General features: G+C 35.6%; 1 protein-coding gene across 1 annotated transcript in view; it reads right to left on the bottom strand.

Annotated features, from left to right (window-relative positions):
• The window catches only part of CCDC91 (coiled-coil domain containing 91), a gene marked incomplete at its 5' end in the record, with an annotated part of 112,934 nt that overhangs the window by 42,608 nt on the left and 42,498 nt on the right, over positions 1 to 27,828 (bottom strand). The window contains 4 exons of the mRNA XM_014961910.1: positions 5,844 to 6,020; positions 7,285 to 7,353; positions 7,526 to 7,618; positions 22,485 to 22,592. Coding sequence (XP_014817396.1) covers positions 5,844 to 6,020; positions 7,285 to 7,353; positions 7,526 to 7,618; positions 22,485 to 22,592 — 447 coding nt within the window. The remainder of the gene's footprint in view (positions 1 to 5,843; positions 6,021 to 7,284; positions 7,354 to 7,525; positions 7,619 to 22,484; positions 22,593 to 27,828) is intronic.

Here is a 27,828-nt window from a genome sequence, read left to right as displayed (position 1 = left end):
ACCCTGCAGCTGCCAGCTTTCATTTTAATGAATTTTCTTTAAAACAAAAATTCTGGTGCATAAATTCTCTTTAGCCTCTCTTGCTACTTCTGTCCTCTTCCTCTCCCCAACCCTCCCTTGATTTCACCTCATTTATATAATTGAGCATTTAGCTTTGTAAACCGATAACCATGACCATGCAGAGAGCTCTGTGCACGACAGTGTTGTACCTATAGTAGCTACTGCTCTAGCTACTCTGCATTGCCCGCTAATTACAAATACCATATATCACCCTTATATATTATATTATATGGATCTCATCATCCTATATCCTCAAAAGGATTTTTAATTTTATTTTTTTCAAAGAGTAAAAATAGATGGAAAAGAAAGATTGCAATGGAGAGAACTGTCCATTGTTTTTTCACTGAAGTTTATAATTGTATCCCAGGAGCTTCACTGCAATTTTGGATTTTAGGGGAAAAGCTTCTGCTTCAGCCAAATTACCTGTTATAGTTTCTCCTTATCTAGAGGGCAACCACTTTGTTGTTCAAATAAGTATTCTAGAAAAAACCCACAGCATTCTAGTGGAAGAATTTCACCAAGCATTCCTATCAACATTGTCAACTACCAGTCATATTAAACTCTCCTTGCAGGGAACTTGCCACTGTAAAAAACACCACACAGTGTATGAAAAATAGAAAAATATAAATACTGGAGACATGCCAAGCTACATCTAGCCTGCTGAATATATGAGTTCCTCATCTATAATGACTTTTCAATCTGTTGTAAAAGGATCATGAGGTTACTGTGCAAATGAACACTATCTTTAATCAAAAGACTATTCACTTCTTTCAAGGAGAGCTTATTCTCCCTGATTTAAAATGCAAGCCCACCCTCCCCAAAACTAATAATCCTCTTCTGAATAAAAAAAAAAAAAAGAATGAAAAAACAAAATGTCTTTCATAAAAGCACTAAGCACTGGATAACATGTATAAAACCTGAAGATGCTGCCAATCTCAACCAAAAGGAAAATCTTTGGACTTCTAATACCTTATAGCCTCTTAAGACGGTGCTCTAGAAAAACTTTTACCATTTCCTTGGTGATCTAATACATATCATTTATCTCATCAGAGTTATAAGGCTTCAAAGAATAATATCTTCAATAAAATTAAAAATCCCATGTCTCTAAGTAAAGACCCCAGGTCACTGGAACAGTCAAAGCTTTCATGAAAACAAATGCAATATTCATGTTACTTTAATCCTTTAATTTCTTTTTAAAAAAGGAGGAGGGAGTATGTCAAGGTTGCTTCATCAAGTCAAAACCTTCAGTATGTCTTAGTTCCTACTTCATTGTAAGTTTTTCTTTACTCTGCTGTTTCATATTTGATAAAAAAATATTTGATATTACTCATGAGTTACTTATTAAACTGTTAGTTCCTACTTCATTGTAAGTTTTTCTTTACTCTGCTGTTTCATATTTGATAAAAAAATATTTGATATTAGTCATGAGTTAGTTATTAAATTGCCCTCAAGTCCCCTGATTTTTCTCTGGCAATGTTAAATTAATAAAATAAATCTTATATGGAAGTAGCAACTCCTTATCTGCAAGCTCAACATCTATTCTGATTGAGGACAAACAATTTTTTAGGAAAAAGTTTTGTCAAGCATGAATATTTAACAAGTAGAAGCAATCTGCATAAAGCTTCCAGATTTGAATCCACTATGGCTCTCCTTCCTGGCCACTCTGCAACAGCAACAACGAAAGTCTGAAAAACTATTGTATCTTCCCTGCACAGTAAACACTCATCTTTCCTTCTTTTGAACAAATTATTTAGAAGATGAAGGGAAATCTCACCACCTGATTCAGCAGAACTGTGATCTTCAAAGCTTTACTGTTCTTATGCTAAAATTGTCTGACCGAAGAAGTGCTAACTACTTCTTTATGTAAAGTATGTAAACATACTTTAAGGCTTTTTTCCATTTGCTTCCTTCTACATAACCAAGTTCTACAAGGTTCCTCTGGTCCTCTGGTTTAAAAACTGGTGAAAAAAATAACCTTTTATTTTATAAAGAAAATTAGTCAAGAGTAAATTCCTCCTTTAAAACAAAGAATCAAGACTCCTAAACTTATTTGCTGATCTAGAAGGCAAAGAACAAGCCAACAAAATCATACCATTACAAGACAGAAATTTATTTTTCCTCATTTTCATCATTTAAACATTTTGCAGATACACAATGGTGCTCAGTTACTAAAATAGCTTTATCACTTAGTTTATCTTGTTCCATGCATATGACAGTGTCCTTTTCTCTAATGATTTGTCTGGTTTCACTTCTTCGTTTTTTACATTGATGTGCATCTTCTCTATTCTTAATTTACAGCCATTTAGCAGAATGTTTTTTTAAGGCCAGGGTTGTAGGTCCTTGGTTGTGATTCTCAGTGTCTGCTGACACTGTACCCCAGCATTTCTGGCTGTCAAATTTGGGGTCTCAATTTCTTCATTTTGTTCTTAATCAACGCCAACACAGAACAAAATATATTTAAACCACATAAAGTGGGTTTGTACCTCCAAGAAAATTAGAACGTTTTGATTGTCTTCAAATTTTTCCATTAATTATCCCCAGATTTACTTATGGGTGCCATGACTAGAAGCCAGTCTGCCTCACTGTCAAAGTTTCAACTGGGAGAGAGTTGACTTTTTTACTAGCAGCTGGTATAGCGCTATGAGAATGGGACGAGTAAAAGTTCTGCAATGAAGCAAAACAAGGAATCCATTCACTGCTTCCCATCAGCAGGCAGGTGTTCGGCCATCTCCAGGAAAGCAGGGCTCCATCACGCACAACGGTTGTTTGGTAGGACAAACAGCCTACCTCCAAACATCCCCCACTTCTTTCTTCTCCCTCCAGCTTTATACAGCTGAGCATGATATCAGATGCAAAGCATTTGATGCTGTCCCGCATGACATACTTATCTCTAAATTGGAGACATGGATGTGACAGATGGACCACACGGTGGATAAGGAACTGGCTGGAAGGCCACACTCCAAGAGTTGCCATCAAAGGCTTGATGTCCAAGTGGCAATCAGTGACAAGTGGCATCCCTCAGGGGTCAGTATTTGGAACGGTCCTGTTTAACATCTTTGTCAGTGACATGGATGGTGAGATTGAGTGCACCCTCAGCAAGTCTGTCTGGCTGGTGAGACTCTGGAACAGGTTGCCCAGAGAAGCTGTGGCTGCCCCATCACTGAAAGTGTTCAAAGCCAGGGTGGATGGAGCATAGGGCTCGAGAAGACTTTGGCATGGCAAGCCAGGAAAATTCACCAGGAGAAGAGAGGGATTTTGGAGAGACCTTACAGCAGCTTTCCAGTGCCTAAAGAGGACCTACAGGAAAGGTGGAGACAGACTCTCAGGGAGTGTAATGATAGGACAAGGGGTAATGGTTTTAAACTGAAAGAGGGCAGATTTAGGTATTAGGAAGACTGAGTGCACCCTCAGCAAGTCTGTCTGGGTGGTGAGACACTGGAACAGGTTGCCCAGAGAAGCTGTGGCCGCCCCATCCTTGGAAGTGTTCAAAGCCAGGATGGATGGGGCCTTGAGCAACCTGGTCTAGTGGAAGGCATCCCTGCCCATGGCAGGGGGGTTGGAACTAAAAAAATCTTTAAGGTCCCTTCCAACTCAAACCATTCTATGATTCTATGTCATGGAATATCCCTTTGCTCAGTTGGGGTCAGCTGTCCCAGTTCTATCCCCTCACAACCACTCCCAGCCTATTCGATAGTGGAGCAGAAAAGGCCTTGATTGCTTCGTAACAACCAAAACCACCAGTGTGCTATCAACATTATTTCTCTTCCAAATCCAAAAAATAGCACTATACCAGCTGCTCATAGGAAGTCAGCTCTATCTCAGCTGAAATCATGACACTCACCTATTTGCAGAAGACTCCACTGACCCTTTGTGATCTTTCACTTTCAATTTTGCAGACTTACAGTATTAGTGAAAGAAAATCCATTCTAATACTATGCTTAATTTCTTTGTTTTGGTTGAAATGAGTAGAGCAAATCTCTTTAAATTAACTTACAGCAGAATAAAATTAAATTTTAATATTAGTTTCTCTGACAATTACTAGTGTGATACGAGACTAAAAATGTAAAAAAAAAACCAGAGAAGTAAAACTAAAAATATATTTTCTCACACATAGATTATTTCCTCCGGTGATAAATCAACAAAGACAAACTAAGAGAAGAGAGATTTTGTTAAAAACAAGTCAGGCTTCCCTTTCCTAGTATTATGCTCCAAAGTAATGCATTAGTCAGAAAGAAATCTCTCTTTCTTGACATAACAGTACCGCTCTTAAAGCTCATTTTATGTGTCTGATACCAAAATTGCCTCATATTGGGCCAGGGATGGTTTAGGATGGATATTGGGAAAAGTTCTTGACAGAAAGGGTTACATATTTTACATTGGAACAGGCTGCCCAGGGAAGTGGTTGGGTCACCATCCGTGGAGGTATTTAAAAGTCGGGTAGACATGGTGCTCAGGGACATGGTTTAGTGATGGTTCTGGCGGTGTTAGGTTGGTGGTTGGGCTTGATGATCTTAAAGGTCCCTTTCAACTTAGATGATTCTAGGATTCTATGAATTATTCTCAGCTTGAATTTAGCTTTGAATTCAGCTACTTATCTTTTTGCTGTAGAGAAGAGCTTGAGTGCCTGAAGGTTTATCGGTATAGTAAAATTGAAAACTGACATCTTAACACTTGATGTTTGCATTCAAAAGAAGTAAACAAGCTATATACAAAGTAAAATCATTCTGGTTTTGCTAGAAATGTAAGCAACACAGTGTACAATAATGGCTTAGCATCAAAAAACTTTTTGTGTAACTGATTAGGTAGGAATTTAATAATTCTGTTTAAGGCTGGAAATGGGGTTTGTTTCCACAGAGTTGATTTTTAAACTTCCATGATATGCTATTTTACTTCAAATTCTACAGGTTTTTTTAGTGGTGGTGGTGGGAGGGGCGGGGGGTGGCGTTTTTGTTTTGGTTTGGTTTTGGGTTTTGTTTTTTTGCTATTCAGGACAAAAAAAAATATACAGCAATATCAAATTCCAACACCTGAATGAAATAAAAATATGTCACCAAGAAACAGGTGAATTTAGAGACTCTTCCTCCAAATATTCCAGCATCAGAGACTACAAAATTCAACTTCTGCAATAGTAATTCCTACAACTGTTAAAAGCAACGTTGGGAATGCCCTTCTCAACTTGTCTTAAGAGACGTACAACTATCCTTATAGAAGCACCTCTCTAAAAATTAACTGCTTCATTACAGGTTTAAGTTTCCAATTTTCATAACCCTCTCTTTATTTTTTACCTATTCTGGTTTTTGTCCTAGAAAAAAACCTTTATACTGAGAGAGACAGTGGAATTCCAGTATAATAAGGAACAAATGTAACATCTCTTCTCTTCCATAGCTATAAAAAAAGTCACCTAAACTGACTTTTCCATAACATACAACATAAATGCCAGTATCTGAGCTAGTCATCTTGGGCTCCTTTTGAAGTCAGTGGACAAAACCAGGCACTTGCAGAGCATGATTCTTCTCATTTCAATATATGTACCTGAAAAGGTCGCAGGAATTTTGTTCTGAATGTGCCAGCTTCTCTCCATACCCATAGTCTAGACGAAGATAAACTAACAAGATCGCTGTGCATTGCAAGTATCCACTACTTGCAGTGATCAATGATAGATGCCATAAGAAAATCTACCGCAACATTAGGGAAACATTCAATAGGAAAAAATGATAGAAAATAGAAATAGAAAATAGAAAAAATATACAAAGCAGGTCCATGGAAGGGTAAAATATACTAACTTGATTATGCTTTCTTTGCTCTTGCATGGCTTCATGAACAGCCTGGGCAATCTTCTCTTTATGTCTGTCACGTTCTGCTTCCCACATTTTTCTTTCTTCTGCATGAATCTTCTCCATATTTCTCCTTTCCTCCTCTACTGCTTTCAGAACAGCCTCCTGCACTACTTCTTTTTCAACCTTTGAAACAAATCAAGTACAAATAAACAACTAATATACCTAACATGGGTGCCTAACTCATACATATTGCTTCTTCTAAGGAGATCTATGAGCTGACGAGATACAGGATATGAATATTTTCACTTCTGAACTATGTGCTTGAATTTATCTTAAGGTGCAACCAAGCAGGTATTACCACTGGACATTAACTTCGCAGTTACAGAAAGAAAAAGAAAGTTACAAGCAAGGATCATGTATTGTGTTTTCAGTAGGTAGGAAATTATCATAGCTGATTTGCTTAAAGCCAACACAAAAAACATACAGCAGAAGCCATGTAAGAGCAGGTAGAACATGGGCCTCCCTACACTACTTGATATTCCCATATATGAGATATTCCTGCCCTTATCCACAGGTATATGAAGTCCAAACACAGTCTGAGAGTTTTCTGTGGCAAAGCCGCCAACACATACTTGAAACAAATGCGTCTTCCCTCTCAAAGCTCCTTAGCCATGCATTCTACAAGAAGTACTCTTTAATCTTTTTTTTCCCCAAAGTGTATATTCAACCATTCCATGAAATCATCAGAAGACACACACTGAATTTGAGGTAACAAGGACAGCTCTACACATGCTGAGCCACATAAATATATTTATCGGCAAGACATCATTAGCATAATATCTACAAATAAATAATGGCAGGCTCAAGTTCAACATAAAGAAACACAGGCTGACACACCCCTCCACCCTCACCTCCCAGTTTCAATAAGCTCACAGGTGATTCCAATGCTCTTTGATGGTGATTATGGAACTGGTCAATTGAAGGTATAAATGGCAAAAAATACTGGGTTCCTCAAATAACTACACTTATAAATAAGGCTGGTTCTTCCAATTCATTGGGACGTGTTTGGTTGTTTTTTTTTTTAGCTGGACATTTATAAAATATAATAAAAATATACATTAAAAAATCAAGATGCATTGATGTTGTTAAATGAGAATCTGTGAAACCAGATATTTAGGTAACACTAACAATTGAACTGCAATATTGTTTTTATGAATTAATTCAGAGGCTATCTTAGGTAGAAGTTGCATAGACTATCTGTATTAAGGCATAGGATATAGCAGATATGTTGATGAACTAGCCTCTTTTAAACACAGAGGAGAACATAGAGTTTGACCAATTTAGTTCTGAAAAAAGAATGAGTTGCTGAACTTGGCATTTGTAATGACACACATAGAATCCACATTGCATGTCTTAACAAGAGATTGTCTCTCTTAACAAAAGATACCTTGGCAGCAGCTGCCAGAGCCTCCTTACTTCTTTGTCTTTCTTCATCCAAACATTGGTCAAGCACTTCCTGTAAATGATACAAAAAGCAAGAACTGGAGTGCCTAAAAACCATTTCAAACAGTCCAAGTGCTTGAGAAAGCTTCCTCTTCCTGTCAATGATTGTGACAGGATCATTCCCAATCAGCTCCATGGTGAAGATCACACCCCTGTGGGTTTTTTTATATAAATAAAAGCAATACCTTGTGTTTTTTTGACTGCTGCATCAAAGCTTCTTCTATTTTTTCTGAGAACACTTCCTTCTCTGCTTCCAAAATGTTGAGAAGTCGCTGATGCTGTTGAGACAAAACATCCATATTACTGTAACCAGAGCCTGCTACTAAGGACACTTAGGTTTGTCAGTTGCTTACAAAATGACTTAAAATGTAAATTCAGTTAAATGACATACACAGGATTACTTTAATTGATTTCAGACATGAAAAAAAAAATTAACACTAATAAGATATGTCTAGCTTCCTATCTAATAACAATTCTGAGTCTGAAGAGTATTAGGAAAGAATTTAAAAAAAAAAACCATCACCATTTAAAAGCAACACTTAGAAAATTTATAAAGACGGTCTAAGTAACACCACACTTTAAACACTTCATTTAAACATCTGCAGAATTTAAATGATACTTGTAGTACCCCTGAGTTATACATATAGAGGACAGAAAAGTATTTTTTTCAACCATTTCTGACACCATGAACTTTGAAAGCCAGGAAAGACAGCAAAAGAGAATGCTGCTTTCTTCTAATTTTCTTGTAATCCAAAACATTTTCTCAGGGAGAAAACGAACACTGAATTTCAAGTGATCAAGTGAGCCTATACGTAGACGTAAAAATCCATCGCTGTTCTTATTCACAACCCATCTATCTGTTTTTCACTAAACCAAGCAAAGCATTTGAAAGATGTGGGGTTTGTCTGTAAGAGCTAAGCTGTTTTCCAAAACTAAAAATTATTACAGGAAGTTATTGATGTTGGATATTTGTCATGAGATAATTGCTAGCAAATCAGTACACTTTTTAACATGTTATTTAAGAGATGATATATTGTAACCCTAAAGTATACTACCAATACCTAATAATATTTTACAAGAGGACCAAAAGAAAAGTGTAACAGTAGAGTTTTATATTAATAAAAGTGTTTATAATGAACATAAAATGTTTACACAAACACATTTCACCAGCATTTCTAAGAAACAGTCATCTGTTACAAAAATTTTATGATGTTTTAAATATAAGTGTCTCTAATGGCTGCTAGAAATACATTACCAAATTGCAACACTATGTTCTGAAAAACATTTTTTCATTTGAAGAATAGAATAGAAAACTTCTAGACTGCTTTATAAAATAAAACACCTATCTGCCTTTCCAGGATAAACATGTAAAGAGGCATTTCCTTGTGCATTTACTTAAAATAGGTCTGAATGGAGCAGACATATTCTAATGGAAAACACCTGTGGAAGGAGTGGTGAAATTCACATCATGGTTATACTTAATGATGTGTAACTAACTTTTCTTGTGGACTCAGTATTTTCAGACCTTAGCTTTAACTATCAGGGTACTTACAGAAATTACTTTTTCCCTAGTAACCCAAGGGTGAAACAATAAATGGATTTTATCAGTTAAATAATCTCCATGACTCTTCACTTCACTGACTGCAGAGACCACAAATCTGTTATTTCACTTTCATTTGAAAGCATGACACAATAGAAGACAAACATATGCAAATATTTTGCAGGACATATACCACAAATCAAAGTTTACTAATGTCAGTTAGAAGAGAAAAACTTTATTTGCTTCAGCCAAGAATCAGCAAGGGACTTTCTAAAGAGAGCTCAGTAGAGAAAATCACCTCTATTTTTACAGCACCTCCAGTAGAATGGCAGTCAACTTGTTCAGCAAGTTTAAAATTTCTAATTTAAGACTTGCAGGCATTTAATTCCAGCTTGACCACCAGATTTCTAGGTTAGACATGAAGACTGTGTATATATATTTCAGGTTGCCCTAACAGGCCAGCTACCAGATGTATTTTACAACATTCTCCATGGGACTACAATTTTCAGCCTTTAAACTTCAGGGCAGTCTTAGAAATTTGACTTTACATATACATATAAAATGACATTCAAGCCCATCCTGGAAGTCCTGAAACAATGCAGACACTTGCATTAACACAATACAGAACATGTATACACGGCTGGTGGAGACAACTAATGCTTCATCTCCCTGCAGATAAAATACTTTAATGACTATAAATTTCTGCATGACCCCAACTTCCCTACACGGCACTTTTCATAAACCTGTGGCAGACCTAGGATCCTCAAAAATACAGATATTCGGACCAAAACACTTCTATTATATGGAAACCTGAAAATTTCTGATTTTTAATACAGTTCTGAAGCAAAAAAAATACTTCCTTCGCTGCAAAGAAGAATACACAGCTAAATCTAGAGATCAGCTCTTTGTACAAAACAACACCAGTACAAATAAGTTCCATGGAGATACAGCACACCAAACAAATGGAAATATAGACAGCAGCATAAAATAAATTAGTTTGCTTTTTCTGGAAGCAAAAAGGGAAATCTTTAATATACAATATACTGCTTTCACTTATCACTACAAAAGAGGTTGCCTAACAAATAAACAATTACCATAAAAATGAAGGTTGCTGTTACTGCCATTTGCAGTACATTTACATTAATTTAGCTTAGGATCTCCTGTTTCCTTGCTAGATTAGAAAAATCTATATGTTATTACATGTTGAGTTTTATGGAAATCACACGAATTCCGTAAGAACTGTATTGAGAATTGTATCTGTGTATAAAAACACACTAGTTCCTATTTTTCAAGACACTAGAGGTAACTCTTTGTAAGCACATTTAGAATGCTTTCAAAAGAAAAGCTAGTTGCTTCTGGGATATTTCAATGCAATTTGTTTTACACTGCATAGCATCTCCATTTCTCATGGAAACGTAAAATTTATAATTTCAAGACTGTAAGCCCCTTGTGAACAGCTTGGCATGTCCTTCCCTATTATAATGTAAATGTTTATTCATGTGGAATAATCCTTCCATAAATGGTTACCTTCATATCTGAACTTCCAAAAGTTCATATATCATCACAAATGTTGCAACAGCTGTCCATACAATCCTGTAAAGCAAATTCTCTTGTACTAGTCCTAGAGAAATAACTTAAAGAACTGTTTATTTGGCTTCAGAATTTATATTTGGCAAAACAGTTTTCTTTTTCAGAGAGAAACATACCTTAAGCTATTAAATTACATAAATTATATGAAAAGAAATAAGTAACTGGAAATAGACAACGCAGAATAAGTTATTTCGTATTCCCGGAAACAAGTCCTGAGTCCAGAAAGACCATATTGCATAGTTAGCATAGATACAACAAAAAGGATGAAAACTGCCATTATGCATGTAATTAATAAGCAATTTAATTACTTATCAAGAACTTTATTTTTTTTTTCCAAAGTACTGTACCCCACAGAAGTATTAGCCCACATGTAGCCATGGAATCACCTTGAAAGCTGTGCTTATTAAATGATGTAAGGAGAGCTCAGTGGCACTATTAATGTATTTTATAGAAAAGAATGCACCACCTTGTCGTCTGAGTTCCTTTTTACAGAATTCCTTTTCACAGAAACACAGATCTTTCAAAGGCATACTCAAGTATTTAGGTTATGCATAACACATGAGCAGAAAATGTGAGAAGTTATGGATAAAAAAGGTTTCTGTGCATTCCCTGTTCTGACAGTGATCGAGGAAATTTTGGCTATTCCTGTATAATGACAGCATTCTGACAGATATTTTTAAAAAAGCTGTAACACTAAGGAAATGATTAATGAATGTATGAATAGATTTCCAAACTGTTAGTTTAAATGACAGCGAGCTATTGTAACCCCTCTGAAGCTAGTCTATAAATTGAGGAAAACAGCTTTGTACTTCAGATGTAAAAATAATCCATATGCCTTCTAACTAGAATTTATTATGTAGAAGAATTAGGTACATTGATTTTCTAGACATACATAGAATGACTTTGGACTCTGGTATTAAATGGCCACGATGAACTTTATATACAGTCAGTGCTTCCTCAGTTGGTTCTTTCAGATGAAGTTATTAAAAGGAGTGAAGGTTATAACGTAAAAATACATCGAAGGTGACAGCTTCATTTCGGCACTTACAAATTTGAGAGCTTTCAAGTGCTCCTGTATTTTTAGCTAACAGGAAATAAGAGGATGTTATAGGTTCGTTTACTTGGTCTGTAAATTTTTGTTCAACTGCAGTAAAGGTCTCTCAGCAATACAGACCATTGCTGAATTAAAGATCATATATGCTGAGATAAATGCCTACAGCTAAGTAAAATTATTTCATAACCACCTCACCTTCTCAGCAAGAATAAAAGCTCTAGAAAGGATGCAAACTGAACGAATCTCATTCAGCATTTCCAGTTTCCACAGGTAAGAATTATGAACGTGTTCCTCTCTCTGTTAGACAGCATTAAAGGAATAAACGAAGAGCATTCTGACTTAAGGCATCACTCTGAGCTATCTATACAATGAATTTTGATTCCAAAGCAGTATTGAGGCCATTTTTTCTAAGGCTTCTCTGCACGTCAAAGTTGGAGACCACCTGGCAATTGTACCTGTCTAGAGGATGTTGCCCATGCTTCAAAAAGGAAGCCTAAAAAAACCTTGAAGGAAGAGTGATCAGCCTCTTGTAAGTAGGCTAAGACCAAAAAGTCCTGTGAAAAATAATCAAGTCTATTCCACTTTTCCCATAAATTTATGATGGAGACCTACTTATGGAGCCTTACATTTGGAAAAAAGCACCTAACCTGTGTATACTATAAGACACGGTCCATGAAGTTTTTAAATGGAAGTTGAAGTGAAGGTTTCCTTTATTAATCAACCATCCAAGAACCAGACAACAGGTAAGAAAATTCTGAACGTGCTGGAGCTTTGAGTCTGTTATTACACAATATACCTTACTGAGTCTCTGGACTAAAATACAAAAATGGAAATTGATGAAAAGTTATGACCACAGATAATCTTAAAAAGCAAACAAACAAACAAAAAAACCCCCAAAATATCCTGAACTGGAAATACGGTGGGATGGATCAGTGTGAAGCCAAAATAAATCTCAGCGAACACTTTGTTTTAGTGCAACAAGGAGGTTTTCAGCCAGTGTAAGTGTGCTAGGCTGCAACTCACATTGTGCACCTTACATATACGGAACATTACATAGACAGAACACTATGGAGAGATACTTAGACAGTTCTAAAACCTTTAGCTTAGAGGTGCAACAAAGAGTATAGCTCTTTATTGCATCACTTTGCCAGAACTAATTTCCACAGCCCAGCACCCCCACCTAGCCCTCTTTCTGACAAATCAATAATTTGCTTCCTTTTATTCCTTAGACAGGGCAAGAGTGCAAAATTCGGATGTGTAAAAATTCTGAAGAGAAAATTCTAGTGGGCCATGATGGCCCAATGAGACACAACAAAGTGTTTTCCAATAAAAGAAAAAACCAAAACATGTTAGAGAAGTGGTATTCCAAAGTGGAGAGAAATACTAGCATTTTTACCCTACTCTCTGGAAAGTAGCAAGAGAGGGTCAAGTAGAATCTTCTGAAAATCAACTTAAAACAAAAGGCATTCAAAAATAGGTTATAATGTTTTCCTCCCTGCAAGTTCTCTAGGCAATGGTTCCAAATGAAAATCGTTTGATGTAGATTCAAATATAAATACAGAGGTTCTGTGGTTTTTCTTGATTCCTGTAAAAAAGAAATCAAAAAAAATCTTTCTTTTTTTCCTGGAATGTGAGTCACAGAAGACATTGTAAACAGATTTAATCACAATAGCAACTAGTCAGTCCTTTTTGTTATTTTTATATATTAAGTTTACTTCTGAGGAATCATGACTTTTTTTTTTTTCAGGTAAGCATCTTTTGAAGGATTCCATAGTATATATTATAATAATTCACAGAGTGAATGAAATAATAGAGGATATGAGCTTTTACAGCTAAAACACTGTATTACAGCAATTAATAAAAATTCTAATTTAGTACAGTTACAACTCCTTGCATATTCCTATTAATCCTAAACTGCAAATTTAAAGAAAAACACAAAATAGGGTGTCTTGCATGAACGGAAATGCTTTTTAAAAATATTTTGTTTCTTTCTGGGCTCTGTACTTTTTCATTTAAAAGGAAAGAAGCACAGGATTTCATCCACAACTGAAGATGCAATTCTTTTGCTATAACTACTAGGCATGCAATTTACATTTCTGCAGATTGGTTCCTTCCCAATACTGAGTAAATCATTGTGCACGGATCGCCAAATTCAGTACGAATAAATTAATTTTGTTAGCTGCTATTCATAGTTTATGTAAAAGCAGTCAGTTAGATAATCATTCAGAAACAAAACAGCAAACATCACAGAGCAACCAAAGTTAATGTGAATGTCCTAAAACTGAACAGAAAAAACCAAAAGCCTGCATTATTTGTAGTATCACTGCAACAAAATAAGGATATTTCACACTTTCACAGATCTTTCAAGCTGAGGAAGCTATTTTTACACACTAATGAAATTACACTTGGGACCTTTTTTTAATAGTGTTGTTCTGAAAAACAGTATGTTAAGACATACGTATGCCTAATTCACCTGCAGCGAATGACCAATTTTTCTTACAACAAAAAGCTACTGAAGTTTTTCTTATGAAACCGCACTGTAGTTAGTAGTTTAATGGAAAAAACACAGGCATAATAAGACTTCATTTGTTATCCTCATTGTAAATTTTTTTTTTTTTTTTTTTTTTTACTTTCAATACATATGGATATAGAACAATCCCTGTCCCTTGAGATTTGGAAAAAATTACCTTCAGAAACACCTAGCAAATGTTTCCATACTTCATTCGTCAGCAGGACTAATAAAACACTGGGCTGGGCTTTTTAAGAATTCACCCATTCAAATTTGCTGATCTATTTCAACAAGAAAACTTCTTAATCCATGAAGGTCTACTTTTATTAGTGTCTCTCATGAAGGAATCTAACAGTAGGAAGAAATAACACAGGTCGTGGGAAACATTATCTCTATGAGGGAGACGACATAACAAAGATAGGGAGTTATGGCATCCTGATTTCATAAAGTTATCAAAATATGTCCATTTCTACATCCTATTCTAAATATTATCCTGAGAAAAAGGCAACCTTTTTAAAACATGAATGTTTTAAACATGTTCTGTTCCTGTAGAAAGGCTAGCTATATTCAACAGCATATTCTTTTGCACTGCACCTTTCCTTCACCACCGCTAAACTATGCTCAAGTCAAATGACAAGATCTGGTAGTCATAACTGGTTTCTACACTGTCCTCACTATCTGTGGCATCTGACTGTTTGGCAGCGCAAGGTGGAAAATCTGTCTGAAGAATTCCAACATCTGTTACATATTTCCACTTCCTCAAATTATAACTGATTACTGCATGGTTGAACTGTATCTTTTTGCCAGTTTGAGGTCCAAGTGGCTAACAAAGCAGGAAAACTTTTCTAAGAGAAAGCTCAGGAATCAGCAGAACGCTATTAAACCAGAAAAGTTAAAGTAATGAAAATACAAAGCAAAATTATGTGGTGATTAGTGGTGATAAAATAACTAAGCCTATGTTTCCCCTCAAGGTTCCACTTAGCAGTATACAGACAGTATACTTTGAGGCACATCAGAGGCTGAAATCAAGCTTAAAACATTCTGCTGGATATGTGCTTTATTGTTTATAAATAAAGTAAGAAGCTATACAAGTAATGAAAATACTCTTCTCAGAAAGTGTACACAGTAATAGAGGCTATGAAAAGAACTCACAAACTTTGAGGTCCTAAGGATACAGAGATAAGGAATTTCAGTAAAAATATGAAGACAAAAAGGAAGTATTAATTAGCCCTCCTGGTTTTGTTATCTCATTCATTTCACTGGCTGTATGAATTCTCACAGAATTGCTCCATCTATCAGGAAAAATAAAAGGAAATTAATTCCTAAAAATGAGCAATATAAACAGCAAAATTTTCAGTAACAGAAGATAGCAAAACCAAAGAAAAAAAAATAATTTTCTGTTGAAAAGGTAACAAAAATAATTGAGAAGAAAAGTCATATTATATTACTCAGATGTTCAGTATTGACAAGAATTGACAATATAAATTCATAAAAAGTAATTAAGATTTTAAGGAAACCTGTTATACAAGCAAAGGCAGAAAGCAAAAATCACACTAAAGAACTACTTTCAAGTTTAACTTGACAAATTCAAGGAAGCGAACGCAATTTCCAAATGAGATTTTTGGTTGAGACTCTGAAAGCATCCTGGCTGAATTCACAGTTCAAGGGGACAGCAAAATCATCCTCTAATGAGCTTGCGCTAGTGGGCAGATTCAAATGAAGTTAGAAGACTCTGGTAAGGATTTATAGTTATTCAAAAAAAAAAAAGATATGCATTTTTGGATCTTAGCAAAGTAACTTTTGCTTTTGAGAGGTAAATACTAAGTGATTCTGGATACAAAGTCAACACATACAAAACCAAAATGCAGAGCGAGGGTAAATCAAACTTTTTCAGGACTTCAGGAAAAAAAAACCCCACCCCAACCAAACAAAAAAAGCAAGCCTTCCCAGCATGGGAATAGCTGATTCTTGATCTTTTCACTCTAATTGTCTCTACATGTACAGAAATCATGGAGGTATTATGAATTTAGGAATAAATACTCAAATTGACAACAAGATTCTAATAAACACTGTTTTTTCCCCTTTACATAATCAGGAACTACCAGAGAATAAAGAAGTTCTGAGAAAGTCTAACTTGGCTTTTGGCAGAAGAACAGCAGAGCTGAAATGCCACATCTAGATGAATTACGTTTAAAGACTGGAGGTTAGGTGCAAAGTGAATTAGATGAAAACATAACGGGATTGATTGATAGGAAGTACTTAATTTTGAAGGGAATGAATAAATAATCACTCCTACAGCAGCAAAATGCACGATTGCTGAGAACTGAGAGGAAATGCCAAAAAAAAGGAGACATAATAGAATTTCCAAACCTATCATAGTTGGAATTAATGAACCAGAAAGGTGAGGTCCACTGCATTCTTCATTTTTTTAGTAAGGAAGTCTTCAGGATTATTGAAGTACCTGCTACTCTCATTGCAAAATTTGGCTAATGTCTCCTAAAATGCAAATATTCATAATTCTCTTAAGAAACTAGTTTGCTTATGCTCCCTTCTAGAGCAGGCACTAAATAGATCTCACAATTAGATGGGAAAAACACGGAATCTCTTTTGTTTACAAGAGGGGACAAATAAAAAAAATCAAAGTTAATAAAATGCATTATTATATAAACACGCTGCATCATCACTTGCTATACAAAACAAGTACTTTTTACATTTAACATTTTAGGAATTGTTGGGGGACTTACTGGAACTCTTCACAGAAGGCTATGCAAAACACATCAAAATGCATCATCCAAATACTGGAGAAGGTAAGGTATCTATCACATTCCAGCAGCTCATGACTATTGTCACACCAGTTTTCTGCTTGTCCACAAGCAGTTCTTGGAAGCATCATAGACTCCAAAAAACAGAGTTCTAGCAAATGGAACTTCTATTCTGACTGACCTTTCAGCAACCTGTTTTCAAATTGAAGCTGAACCAGTGCTTTTCTGAGCATTTCTAAAAAACAAAGAGCACAAGATTTCATGTACCGTCCAACAGATTTTGAACTACTATTTATCATACAAACCACAGCCAAGATCATGACAGAGTGGAAAAAGAACTAAGGACTTGGGGCTGACTCTACTTATCCTAAATGTTGTTACATCTACAAATGCAAGATTTGTTTCATAGCTTCACATAAAATCATACTGAAAAATATTAATATGCCACAGTGCAGATGAAGCATTTAATTGAGTTCTTTCCTTTTTGTGTGGCACTTTCAGTACTGTTCTCTCTCAACAATTACACAAGCAGCTCCTTTGGCTTCTTAAAACTACGGAAAAAATTTCAGCATAATATACTCTATACAAAGGAAAACTGCAGGCTACACATCCTTATGGCACATCCTCAAGGGTTTGCTGAGTAGAAGAAAAGAAGTCCACCCCAGGAAAGGAATATGCATGCAACTGAACTACAGAATTAAAGACAAATGCATGCAACTGAACTACAGAATTAAAGACTTCTATTCCTTGTCTTTATTCTTCTTTTACATGAATCAAAATGGAAAATATGCAGACTAACATAATTACGTACCACAGTAACACATATCCCCTTTAACTACATCCAAGCAAGAAAACGGTACACAAAATGTCCAGTTGTATCTCTTTGATTGATACTGTTTCCTCAGGAAGACGTAGAGAAAAAGAGGAATATTGTCAAGTCATAATTTAGAGATGGAAATGTGTGATCTAAGCCTCACTTCACATATATTTTAATCCCTCCCTATCTAAGAATGCATGTTTCACACTGTTTAGAAAACAGGAAGGAAGGAGACCATCAAGCTAAGGAAAGAGAAGGGCAATATAAATAAATAGAGGTGAAATGATTTCTCATAAATGAGAGGTGACATGCTGCAGGTATTCAAGATTTTGTTTTACCCTAATACACAGATCATTGACTGTTTTAAAAAGAATATAAAAATCATCCTCAATATAGTCTACATTTATAACACCATCCATTTTGATGGAACAGTGAGAGAAATTTCTCAAACTTCATAATTTCTAGGGCTTCTAGTGAAAACGTGTAATTCCTTTTACACTATCAGTGTCATGGTCTAGCAACCTTAATGAGAAAATTCCTTAGAATATCCTAGTCATATATAGTAAACACTTTTAAATAATAGGTGCTTACTTACTCACTCCATCTTTTTTATGGTGCTTTTTATGGCTCGTGCTTTTTCAAGTTGCTCAGTCTCTGTGTCTTCTCTATGTTCAGAAGCAAAGCTTACTTTCATGTTTCAAAAGACTACTTCTATTCAAACAGTGGAAAACAGGAAAAGCTGAAAGACACTCTACTCCACATATTCCAGTATGGAACAGCAGAATACTGCCAGGGATACCTGACCTCTGTTAGCTGGATCCAGCATCCAGCCAAGCAACCATTTAGTGAAGAAGTCTCAGCGATGAAACTATATTTTTCCATAAGTAGGACATATATTGAATGAATTTAAATTATATATATATCAAAAATTGCTGCTCTTTCCTGCTAAAAATTGAGGTATGCATAGCCTGTAGACCTTTTCCATGCCTCATTTGTCATAAAAGACTGCTAGCACTTACTAGAAGAGAGAACTATGATCTAGATTTGCCAATAATCTCACTGAGAGATAAATTTTACTGTCAGATGTCTGTTTAGTTTTGGGTTTTGTTTGGAGTTTTTTGTTTTTAATATTAATGATGAAGATACATGTTCTTCTACCCCATGTGGCATGTCACTTCTAACACTGACCAATACCTGACTATACTGAAGCACTTTTACTAACCTGCTGTTGTTATATGTGCCTTCATTTTCTGAGCATTAAAAATTTCCATTCAAAAATTCGTTAATCATGTTTTTCAATATGTATTTTCATGCAGCATGAGTTAAACCACAAGATCAAAGTTGGTGCTCATTTACAGGAGGTAACATCAAACGTTTGTGTCTCAGCAAAAAGTAAGGATGAAATTTATGATTTTCCAACTTGTAAGAAACTGATGTGTTTTCCAATTACATTTTCTCTGATATTCTCAAATGCTAGAAATGTACAAGTCACATTGATTTCCTAAATATTCACAGTATGATGTGACTGATTCCTGGCATAGAGGGAAAGAGTTCTCATTTTCCTGTTCATTCATGAAGGACACCATGACCCCGACACCCCTGAATACGTGCCATGGGAATGCCTGGTTTGTATTTGAAATGTTGATCTGAGAGTGTACTTTGTTGAAAAAAACAGCAGCCCAAGAAATTGTTCCTCAGGAAGCATCCATTACAGTCGTCATGAATTTCTTTGACAGAACTGGTCCTTTCAATGCATTCCAAGAAAGGGGGAATAAGCTCCAGACCTAGGGGACATCTGAGATTGGATATTCAAGATAAGGAACATTAATGGAATAAGAAAAAGGTAGATGCAGAAATACGTAGCAAAATACATAGCATCTGTGGACAATAACTGAATAGTAACCAGGTCATCTCTCAAATGTTTGTTTCAAAAGCAATGGATAGCGATAATGATTAACACAGAGGACACTTCACTGACAGGCAGTGTAGTACTCAGAGATTATATTGAACTTCATGCAGATGAAGCTAAACTAGAAGATACACCAGAACTTTCTCACTTGGGGATGGGTGGGGAAGGCACCTGTCAGAAGAGCCAGAATAAAAAATGTCTTGGAATTTTACTTTGGAAAAGCTTCTGCAATTTTAGCAATGTCCTAAACCACAGACCTATGGAGTTAGATCTAGAAGAGTATGGTGAAAAGGTAGGTGGCAGACCTGAAACAAGATCCAGAACTAAAGACAATTAGCGTTGATGGTTAATTCATGTAGATGATGATGATGATGATGATGATGTTACCTGTAGCTAGCTGACACACTGCAAAACCTCACCTGGAAAAATCAAAGATGAATTGCAGAAATCTGTCCATCAGGAAACTGAGATGCAGCCATAGAACTACACCTTTCACATCTTCCCCTGTCCTGGAAGATACAGCCTTGCACGCTGACCCTTATCGGCAGTATGGTACTTCTCTAGACAGCCTTTTAACATGCATCTCCATCACAGGAAAAACACTGATATGCTATGATAAAATACAGCTTCAAAATCAGAAACTTAAATAAACTCTAACCATAGGTTAAAGACAAGCAGAGAAAAACAGGCTTTCCTCCTTCTCACAGATGGAGAAGAATCCCACGTTTTTGGGATGGAGGGGTACAGGAAAATGGGATTAGGAAAAAGCATGAGGAAGGAGTTATTACAGGAGATAATACTGATTTTGTGGAACTGGAAATAAAACAGTGGAAAATTTAGAAGGAATGGCAAATAAGGAAAAAAAATTATGTGGGTTGACGAAGTTTTATGTAGGCTTAAAAGTCTGAAGGCAAAATACTGATTGTAAGACAAGAATATTAGAAGGGAACAAAAAAAAGAAAGAAGCTATAGTTTTATACAGAACATACTTGCACTGTGTTTACTTATGCGTCAAAAAAAATTCTTCACAGTGTTATAGATAGTCATAACTCTCCATGTAGAGGTGGATACGCATATACAATCCCATAACATAGAATATTACTGAAGTTGATATATAATAATTAGTAATCATTTCAGCAATATTAATGTTTTGCATACAACAAAATCATTTGAACAAAAACAAATGTTAAAACAAACACCAAAACATACATTTAAGAATAACCGTATTGAAAAAGAATAAAACAGACTATGCATTTCTCAGATCTCTTCCAACAAAGATTTATGAGTGAACAAAATTTTCCGGTATAAATCTTATTTCATTAAACTTTGTAGTTGCACCATAAGCACACAGAGTTGTCTACTTGATTAGGCTTCAAAATCCTAGTTTTATATTACAATTAAAGGTGGTAAATCTTGATTGAGTTGAATGAGAAATGACTTGGAAGTTTGCAAACAAAATGTAAAGCTTTTCGGGGATCCAAAGTGGGTGTTGTATGTAGATACGATGTGAACGTGGCGCTGTTATGTCGCAAGTACTCTCCTGTCCTAGGACTAAGAATAGGTCCCTGAGAATCCCTTACATTGCTGGGTTCTCCCCAGGTAAATCTGAACCTCTTGAACATGCCTTCACATTTCTAGTCCCCACCTTTTGGTTTGCGATGTAAATGTAACAGATCACGTGAGCAATATTTTTGTAATAAATATTGTAAATAAATATCTAAATACACCCTCAAAAAAAATCTTCCTATAATGCCTCCAGATTTTACGTGATTCATTCCTTTCTAACATTGAGAAAATGATACCAAGTCAGTAAGCAGTATGTTCATTTCAGAAGTGCAGAATATTTTCTTAAAACTAATTTTCACTTGTTTTCTAGAGCTTTATGGTAAGCGTTAAATAACTGTAGTTCAGTGCAACAAACTTCTCACTCACGCTCCTCACGGAACAGACCTCTCAAAACTATGACACCTTTCCTTCATATTGTTTATAAAGGTGCATACATATTTTATAAATGTTTGTACTAAGTGCTAACTGATCAGAAGAGTGAAATGATCATAAAACACTGTTGGAAATTTTGGAATACTTCGAGTGGGCTTTTGATGCATTTAGATCTAGTATACCCCAAGAAAATTAAATAAACAAACTATTATCCTTTGTGTTTTTAGCAGATTTATTGCTCACAATATTTAAAAGGTAACTGTCAATAGCGACGTAAACAACTTCAGGATGCTATTAGCAAATTAGCTTTTTTTCTTTTTAAGCTTATATACTACTGTTCATGATTATTTTGATTCAAGAGCTGTATTTAAGTCAAACCAAGATATTTTCAATAACAAACTAGGGTTACACTGTTCAGACACTCACCAATAACTGATGTGATCCCATGTACTTGTGCAGTGTGCTATTACTCAAGTCGCGTTAAATGAGCCAACAGAGGCCTATTTATGTGTATTTATTTCTGAATATTATGTAAGTCCTCATAGTTAGGTTTGGAGGCTTTTTATGTAAGATTTCTATTAAATAAAAATAGATTTGGACAACAGATGTTCGTGCCTACCATCTAAGAAGCATCCAAAAATTTGGACTGAAAGCTTGTGCATATCCCATACAATCAAATCCTGCTTTTAACTCCATAAATTAAAAATAATTGCATGTTTTCTCCGAGACTATTGGCAGCTGGTAAAGAAGTAAGTATTAAGTTGCTCAGACTTTTTCTCAGTGCTACACTCTTCTTGAATCTGTTCTAAGCAGGTTTAAATGTTATAAAACACCTTTGATCCCAACAAATGAAGAGTGATTATTTGTTTTGCATTTTCAAATACTTATGTTTACTGTTATGCTGAGAACACAAGGTGAAAGACTGATTATTTTCTTTGGTGATCATATATCTTAGTATTTTTTCAAACAGAAAAGAGTTGATACTAAGAGAAAATCACAAGGATCTTTGCACGTTCACACCCTACCTGAGCGTTAAGAAGTTCTTCACATTTGTGAGAATGTTTTTCAATTGCCAGTATATACTGTTTTTCAAGAGCTGTTTCTTGCTGCTGAACTGTAGATTGTAGCAGTGCCTGCAAAAAGAAAGCACAGAATATTCAAGAAAGATATAATCGGGATGTTTGTTGGTAACTGCAGATCTACTAATACTTGTGTATAACCAGAATGTGGAATGCTGGTATAAATTTGGAATGTGCAACTATTAAAGTACCTTTCTATGTAACGCTACCTTGTTTTCAGCCAGGACTGAAATTTTTTGTATCTCAGATTTCTCATACATAGTCTGCTTAAAAGAGAGCAGCACACAGAAGATAGAGGCAGAGTATTTCTGTTAAATATACTCAGTTTAGTGGGACCACACAAGAAGAGAAGCATATGAAAGCTGCTGAAAAAAAAAAAAAAAAAAAGAAGAAAAAAAAGCCAGACATATTTCCCTGGCTGACAAAACTCCACATCCTCTCGGCACAGTGTAAGATCCCATGGGCCAAGCATGATCTTCACAACCACAAGTCAAGTAAAAGCAGATGGAAATTCTGAGTAATTTAAAACATAAAAGAACGCCCCCCCAGGAAGTTCACACTCAAATGTGAAGCAGTGGAAGTCAAAATACCAAGACAGTAACAAAAAGATGATAAAATTAGGAACCCTGCATGTGAGCACATATGCATGCACATGTGTGTATTCACATGCACTTGTCTGAACTCTGCAGAATTTCCAGCATCTGAATGCAGAAAGAAATAATAAAAAAAAACAAATTAGGATATGTGAAAAACCAAATTACCATTTGAGGAATTACACTTAGGCTTCCTTAAACAATGATGGTATTTTAACACAGGATTTATTTAACTCCTGCCATGCAAGTCTTTTTCTCTAATATTATATAATATTTATGTCACTTTCCAAATATTCATTGGGTTATTTATACACAATGTAGCAAACTATTTTTAACTAGCAATCAATATAGTGAAGTAGTCAAAATTACTATGTAAGTTAAAACAGACGTTAAGTTTTATAGAAAACAGACCTTTGTCCCAAATGCAGACAAAGAAAAAAAAAAGCCATCTTTTAAATAGTTTTTATTTTAGAGATATATTTACTTCATGGAACATAACACACACATTAAATACAATTTTGAATATTTTTTAAAAAACCAAAAATGTATACAGAAAACCCACCTGACCATTTTTGAACTACCTTTCCAAATATTACACTGATGAACCTCTTATGCCAAAATCAGTGTTCTTCAGAAATGCTACAGTATGGTAGTAGTCTTCAGCAGAGGTTCAGAAAGCTTTAAAACATAAAAAATGGGGCTTAATGTATACTTTAATCAAAGTGTAAGCATAGGTTTACTGGCGTTTGCAGGGGACTTAGCCAGCCATAAGTTTACTTTCATAAAAGCCAATTTATTTTCAACTAAATTTAATACTTTTATTGATGTAAATTCAGGCAATCACAAAAACCTAACTCTCAAAGAAGTGTAACTTTTGTAAGCCAAATGTTATATGCTAAATCGTACTGTGTATAAACTAGAATTGCCAAGTATCACCGGCAAAAATGAAGTCTATACTTTGGAGTATGGGTTTTTTTTTCCTAAACTATTGTGACAAAAATTGTTTCATATAACTGGCACAAAAGCAAAACCCCTCAAATTCTGATCCTAGGGAAGACAGTACACAGAATGGTCATTAAGGTGGAATGTCGTTTCTCAGATAGCTCCTTGCTCACACCAAGGGTTGCGTCACTTTATGCACCATGCAAACTGAACTGGTAACTGTTAAACTCCTATTAAGTATTACAAAGAACTTTCAGTTTTCAAGGAAATAATTATTATTCCTTGGATGGCATGTGTTAAATTTTTAAATTCCTTTTCTTATTATAATTTTCTTTAGAAAATATATAAAATTCCAGATTCAGAAACAAAAGCCTTCCTTTTCGATCATAGACACTACTGATATAGTTTAAATAGCACCACAGAATTGATTCTGTATTTGACTATTCCACTAGGTGGCCAAGTAAGGAGACAGAGAGAAAAATTCCCTTATGTGGCACAGTACTTCAGCAACAGTTTCCATGTTGTGCCAGAAAAAATTCTCTAGACAAAAATCTTTATTTCCTATGCAGAGATGCAGCAGATTAGCCAGTCAAACAGGCTTTTAAAATGCCATATAAATTATTTATGCCAAGGCCTAAATCTTTTCAAGTCACTTAAAAGAAGATGAGATGTGTCACACAATACCCCAAAATAGCAGTAACTCCTTCTTATGGATATAAGAATTTCCTTTTCAAGAGGAATCTGAAGATTCTTAGAACCTTATGGTTTTAAGATATGATTACAATCAAAACAGAACGCTGAGCTCCACTTTAAAATAAAGTGTAGAATGCTTTTATTCTCCTGAGAAAATTTTTAGGCTCAGGACTTAGCATAATTGTCAATACTGTCTGGTAAGGCACTTTTATAAAACAGAAAGTATACTCTTCTGAAGTATGAAAAGTGTAATAGATAATTGGCATGACTAGACAAAAGTATCTTGCTCTTTCAATTAAGACTTAACTGCTAAGCCTTATTCTTAATTATCCATTATTCTTAATTTATCATTGAAATCATGTCCTGTATTTAATAAATTATCAGAAATAAGACAATTTTTAAAGTAAAATAAAAGTCAAACATAACAATTTCCTTTAATTCTAATCTAACAAGCAGCTGTTGCCTAGGTCACTACTATGTTCATTGCATATATCCTACAACTGCCTGGCTCCAGCTGATTAAAAAAAGTAAACATGAACACAAAGATGTCATAAAACAATGCCTTTCTAAGATTTTTTAAAAAGACACACACACAAAAAAAAAAACAAACCAGAAAACATTGACTTAAAAAATGATGTAATTTTCTTCTTGGTCTGAACACAACCATCATTTAAGTTTTCCTGATAGGATGAATCACAGAATTACCTAGGTTGGAAGGGACCTTTAAGATCCTCTTGTCCAACCATCAACCTAATTCTGACAAAAAAGCCCCAAAACCAACACTAAACCATATTCCCGAGCACCATGTCAACTCATCTTTTGAATATCTCCAGGGATGGTGCCTCAACCACTTCCCCAGGCAGCCCATCCCAATGCTTGATATCCCTTTCAGTGAAGAAATTTTTCCTAATATGAGATGCATGATATCCCCACAAATCTTTTACAGAAGTCAAGATAAGCAGCTTCTTAAATTACTAATTGAAAAAAATCACTAAGTAATTTACTAAACTAAATCATACATTTAGCTACCTGATGATAGGCATCTCTAACTTAGTTTACATTTATCAACTAGTCCTTATTGCTTCTTGGCTTTTTTTTTTTTTCCCCCTACCCCTTCCTCAGCCCAACACACTTCACAAGCCCTAACATCTGCCTTTAACCAAAAGTGAGGTTGCCTTTTAGGTCTTTGCTAGACCCAAAGAGTCATCTTTTTCAGGGAGTTACTAGATCTTCTTTTCCCATTCATGATTTCCTTGGTTTTCCAAAATCCTCTGCCTCCCAGCCCCTTATGTAAATCATTGTACCAGGGAACAGTTTAAAGGATTGTGGTACCTTAGATAAACAACCACTTCAAGCTGTTTGCTTACAATTAAAACACAAAGCCATGAACGAATATAAGAATGAACTGCAGCCACTATAGTGGCTGCATGACCGTGGTTATGATTGTAAGTATGTCATCATTTGAACTGATGTCTTTCCACTCATCAAACAAAGACAAAATTTACAAGGCTTATGCATTAAATAATCCAAGTAAATTAAGGAATAATAAACTAAGAATAGTAACATCTTTCCTCCAACTCCTGAAAACGAAAAATATCACCATAGCTCTAGAATCACAAAAACATATATACATTGCCTTTTAACATTTCCTTCTTCCCTGTGTCTCATATTACACTTTCACCATCACTAAAGTGAACAAAAAAAAAACCTTTAACTGAGAAAACCAAGAATTAATGTCTACATTGACATTGTTTTACTAGGTTTGGTTCAGCTATAATTCATTTTCAACTTGGCATAATCTTCTTAGCTAACCAAAGCTAAAATTCGATCAAGTTTTAGGCCTCAAACTTTAATCTATAGCCAACATCACAGAAACAATGATTTTCTCAAACCATTAGCAAAATCTTCATGCATTTAAATGACAGTAAAAAAACTTTTTGATATTTCTGCAAACTAATTTAAAAGTGAATCCATTCTACTTTTGTAAGCTGGAATTTTACCAAAAAAAAAATAAAACTTAACTAAGTAAATTAGACCAAACCCCTCTTTGAGTTCAGATGAGCTAAACTTAGCTTTATATTCCATACATTAATTTTGGAAGACTCCAAGTTGAAACTAGATCCAAACATCGCAACAAGAATTATATTCATAATCACCTTGGGGTGTCCCTAAGTGAATACACATCTTAATTACTCCATTATATGCTTTACCGATGGGCAGAGAACTAAGTAGTACTGGGATGTAACTGACGTTGCGCTATGTGTACGATAGGAACTCTGGAGAACTGCATCACTGCATATAGACTAGAAACTGAATAACTGTACTGTACCCAATGCGAGAAGAAAAGCTAAAGATTAGAAAAATTACAAGCCATCACAAATTTTTCTCCTGTATTTCTACAGGTTGTGTTATGTATAAAGTACTAGATGCTTTCTAAAATTTCTCTTTACCCTTGGAAACAAGACCCAGTCTTGTTCAATATCTTTATTGATGATCCAGACAAGGGGATTGAATGCACCCTCAGTAAGTTTGCAGATGACACCAAACTAGGTGGGAGTGTTGATCTGCTTGAGGGTCGGAAGGCTCTACAGAGGGATCTAGATGGGTTGGATCAATGGGCCAAGGCCAATGGGATGAGGTCTAATAAGGCCAAGTGCCGGGTCCTGCATTTTGGTCACAACAACCCCAGGCAACGCTACAGACTTGGGGAAGAGTGGCTGGAAAGCTGCCCGGCAGAAAAGGACCTGGGGGTGTTGGTGGCCAGCCGACTGAACAGGAGCCAGCAGTGTGCCCAGGTGGCCAAGAGGGCCAATGGCATTCTGGCCTGTATCAGGAATAGCGTGGCCAGCAGGAGTAGGGAAGTCATCGTGCCCCTGTACTTGGCACTGGTGAGGCCTCACCTTGAGTATTGTGTTCAGTTCTGGGCCCCTCACTACAGGAAGGTGCACTGAGCTGCTGAAGCACATTCAGAGCTAGTGAGGGGAGCTGGAGCCACCAAGCTAGTGAGGGGTCTAGAGAACAAGTCATACCAGGAGAGGCTGAGGGAACTGGGCATGTTTAGT

This window comes from Calidris pugnax, unplaced genomic scaffold, assembly GCF_001431845.1.
Source record: "Calidris pugnax isolate Ruff unplaced genomic scaffold, ASM143184v1 scaffold704, whole genome shotgun sequence".
Lineage (NCBI taxonomy): Eukaryota > Metazoa > Chordata > Aves > Charadriiformes > Scolopacidae > Calidris > Calidris pugnax.
Note: the sequence above shows the minus strand (reverse complement) of the source record. Positions and strands in the feature narration are given on the sequence as shown.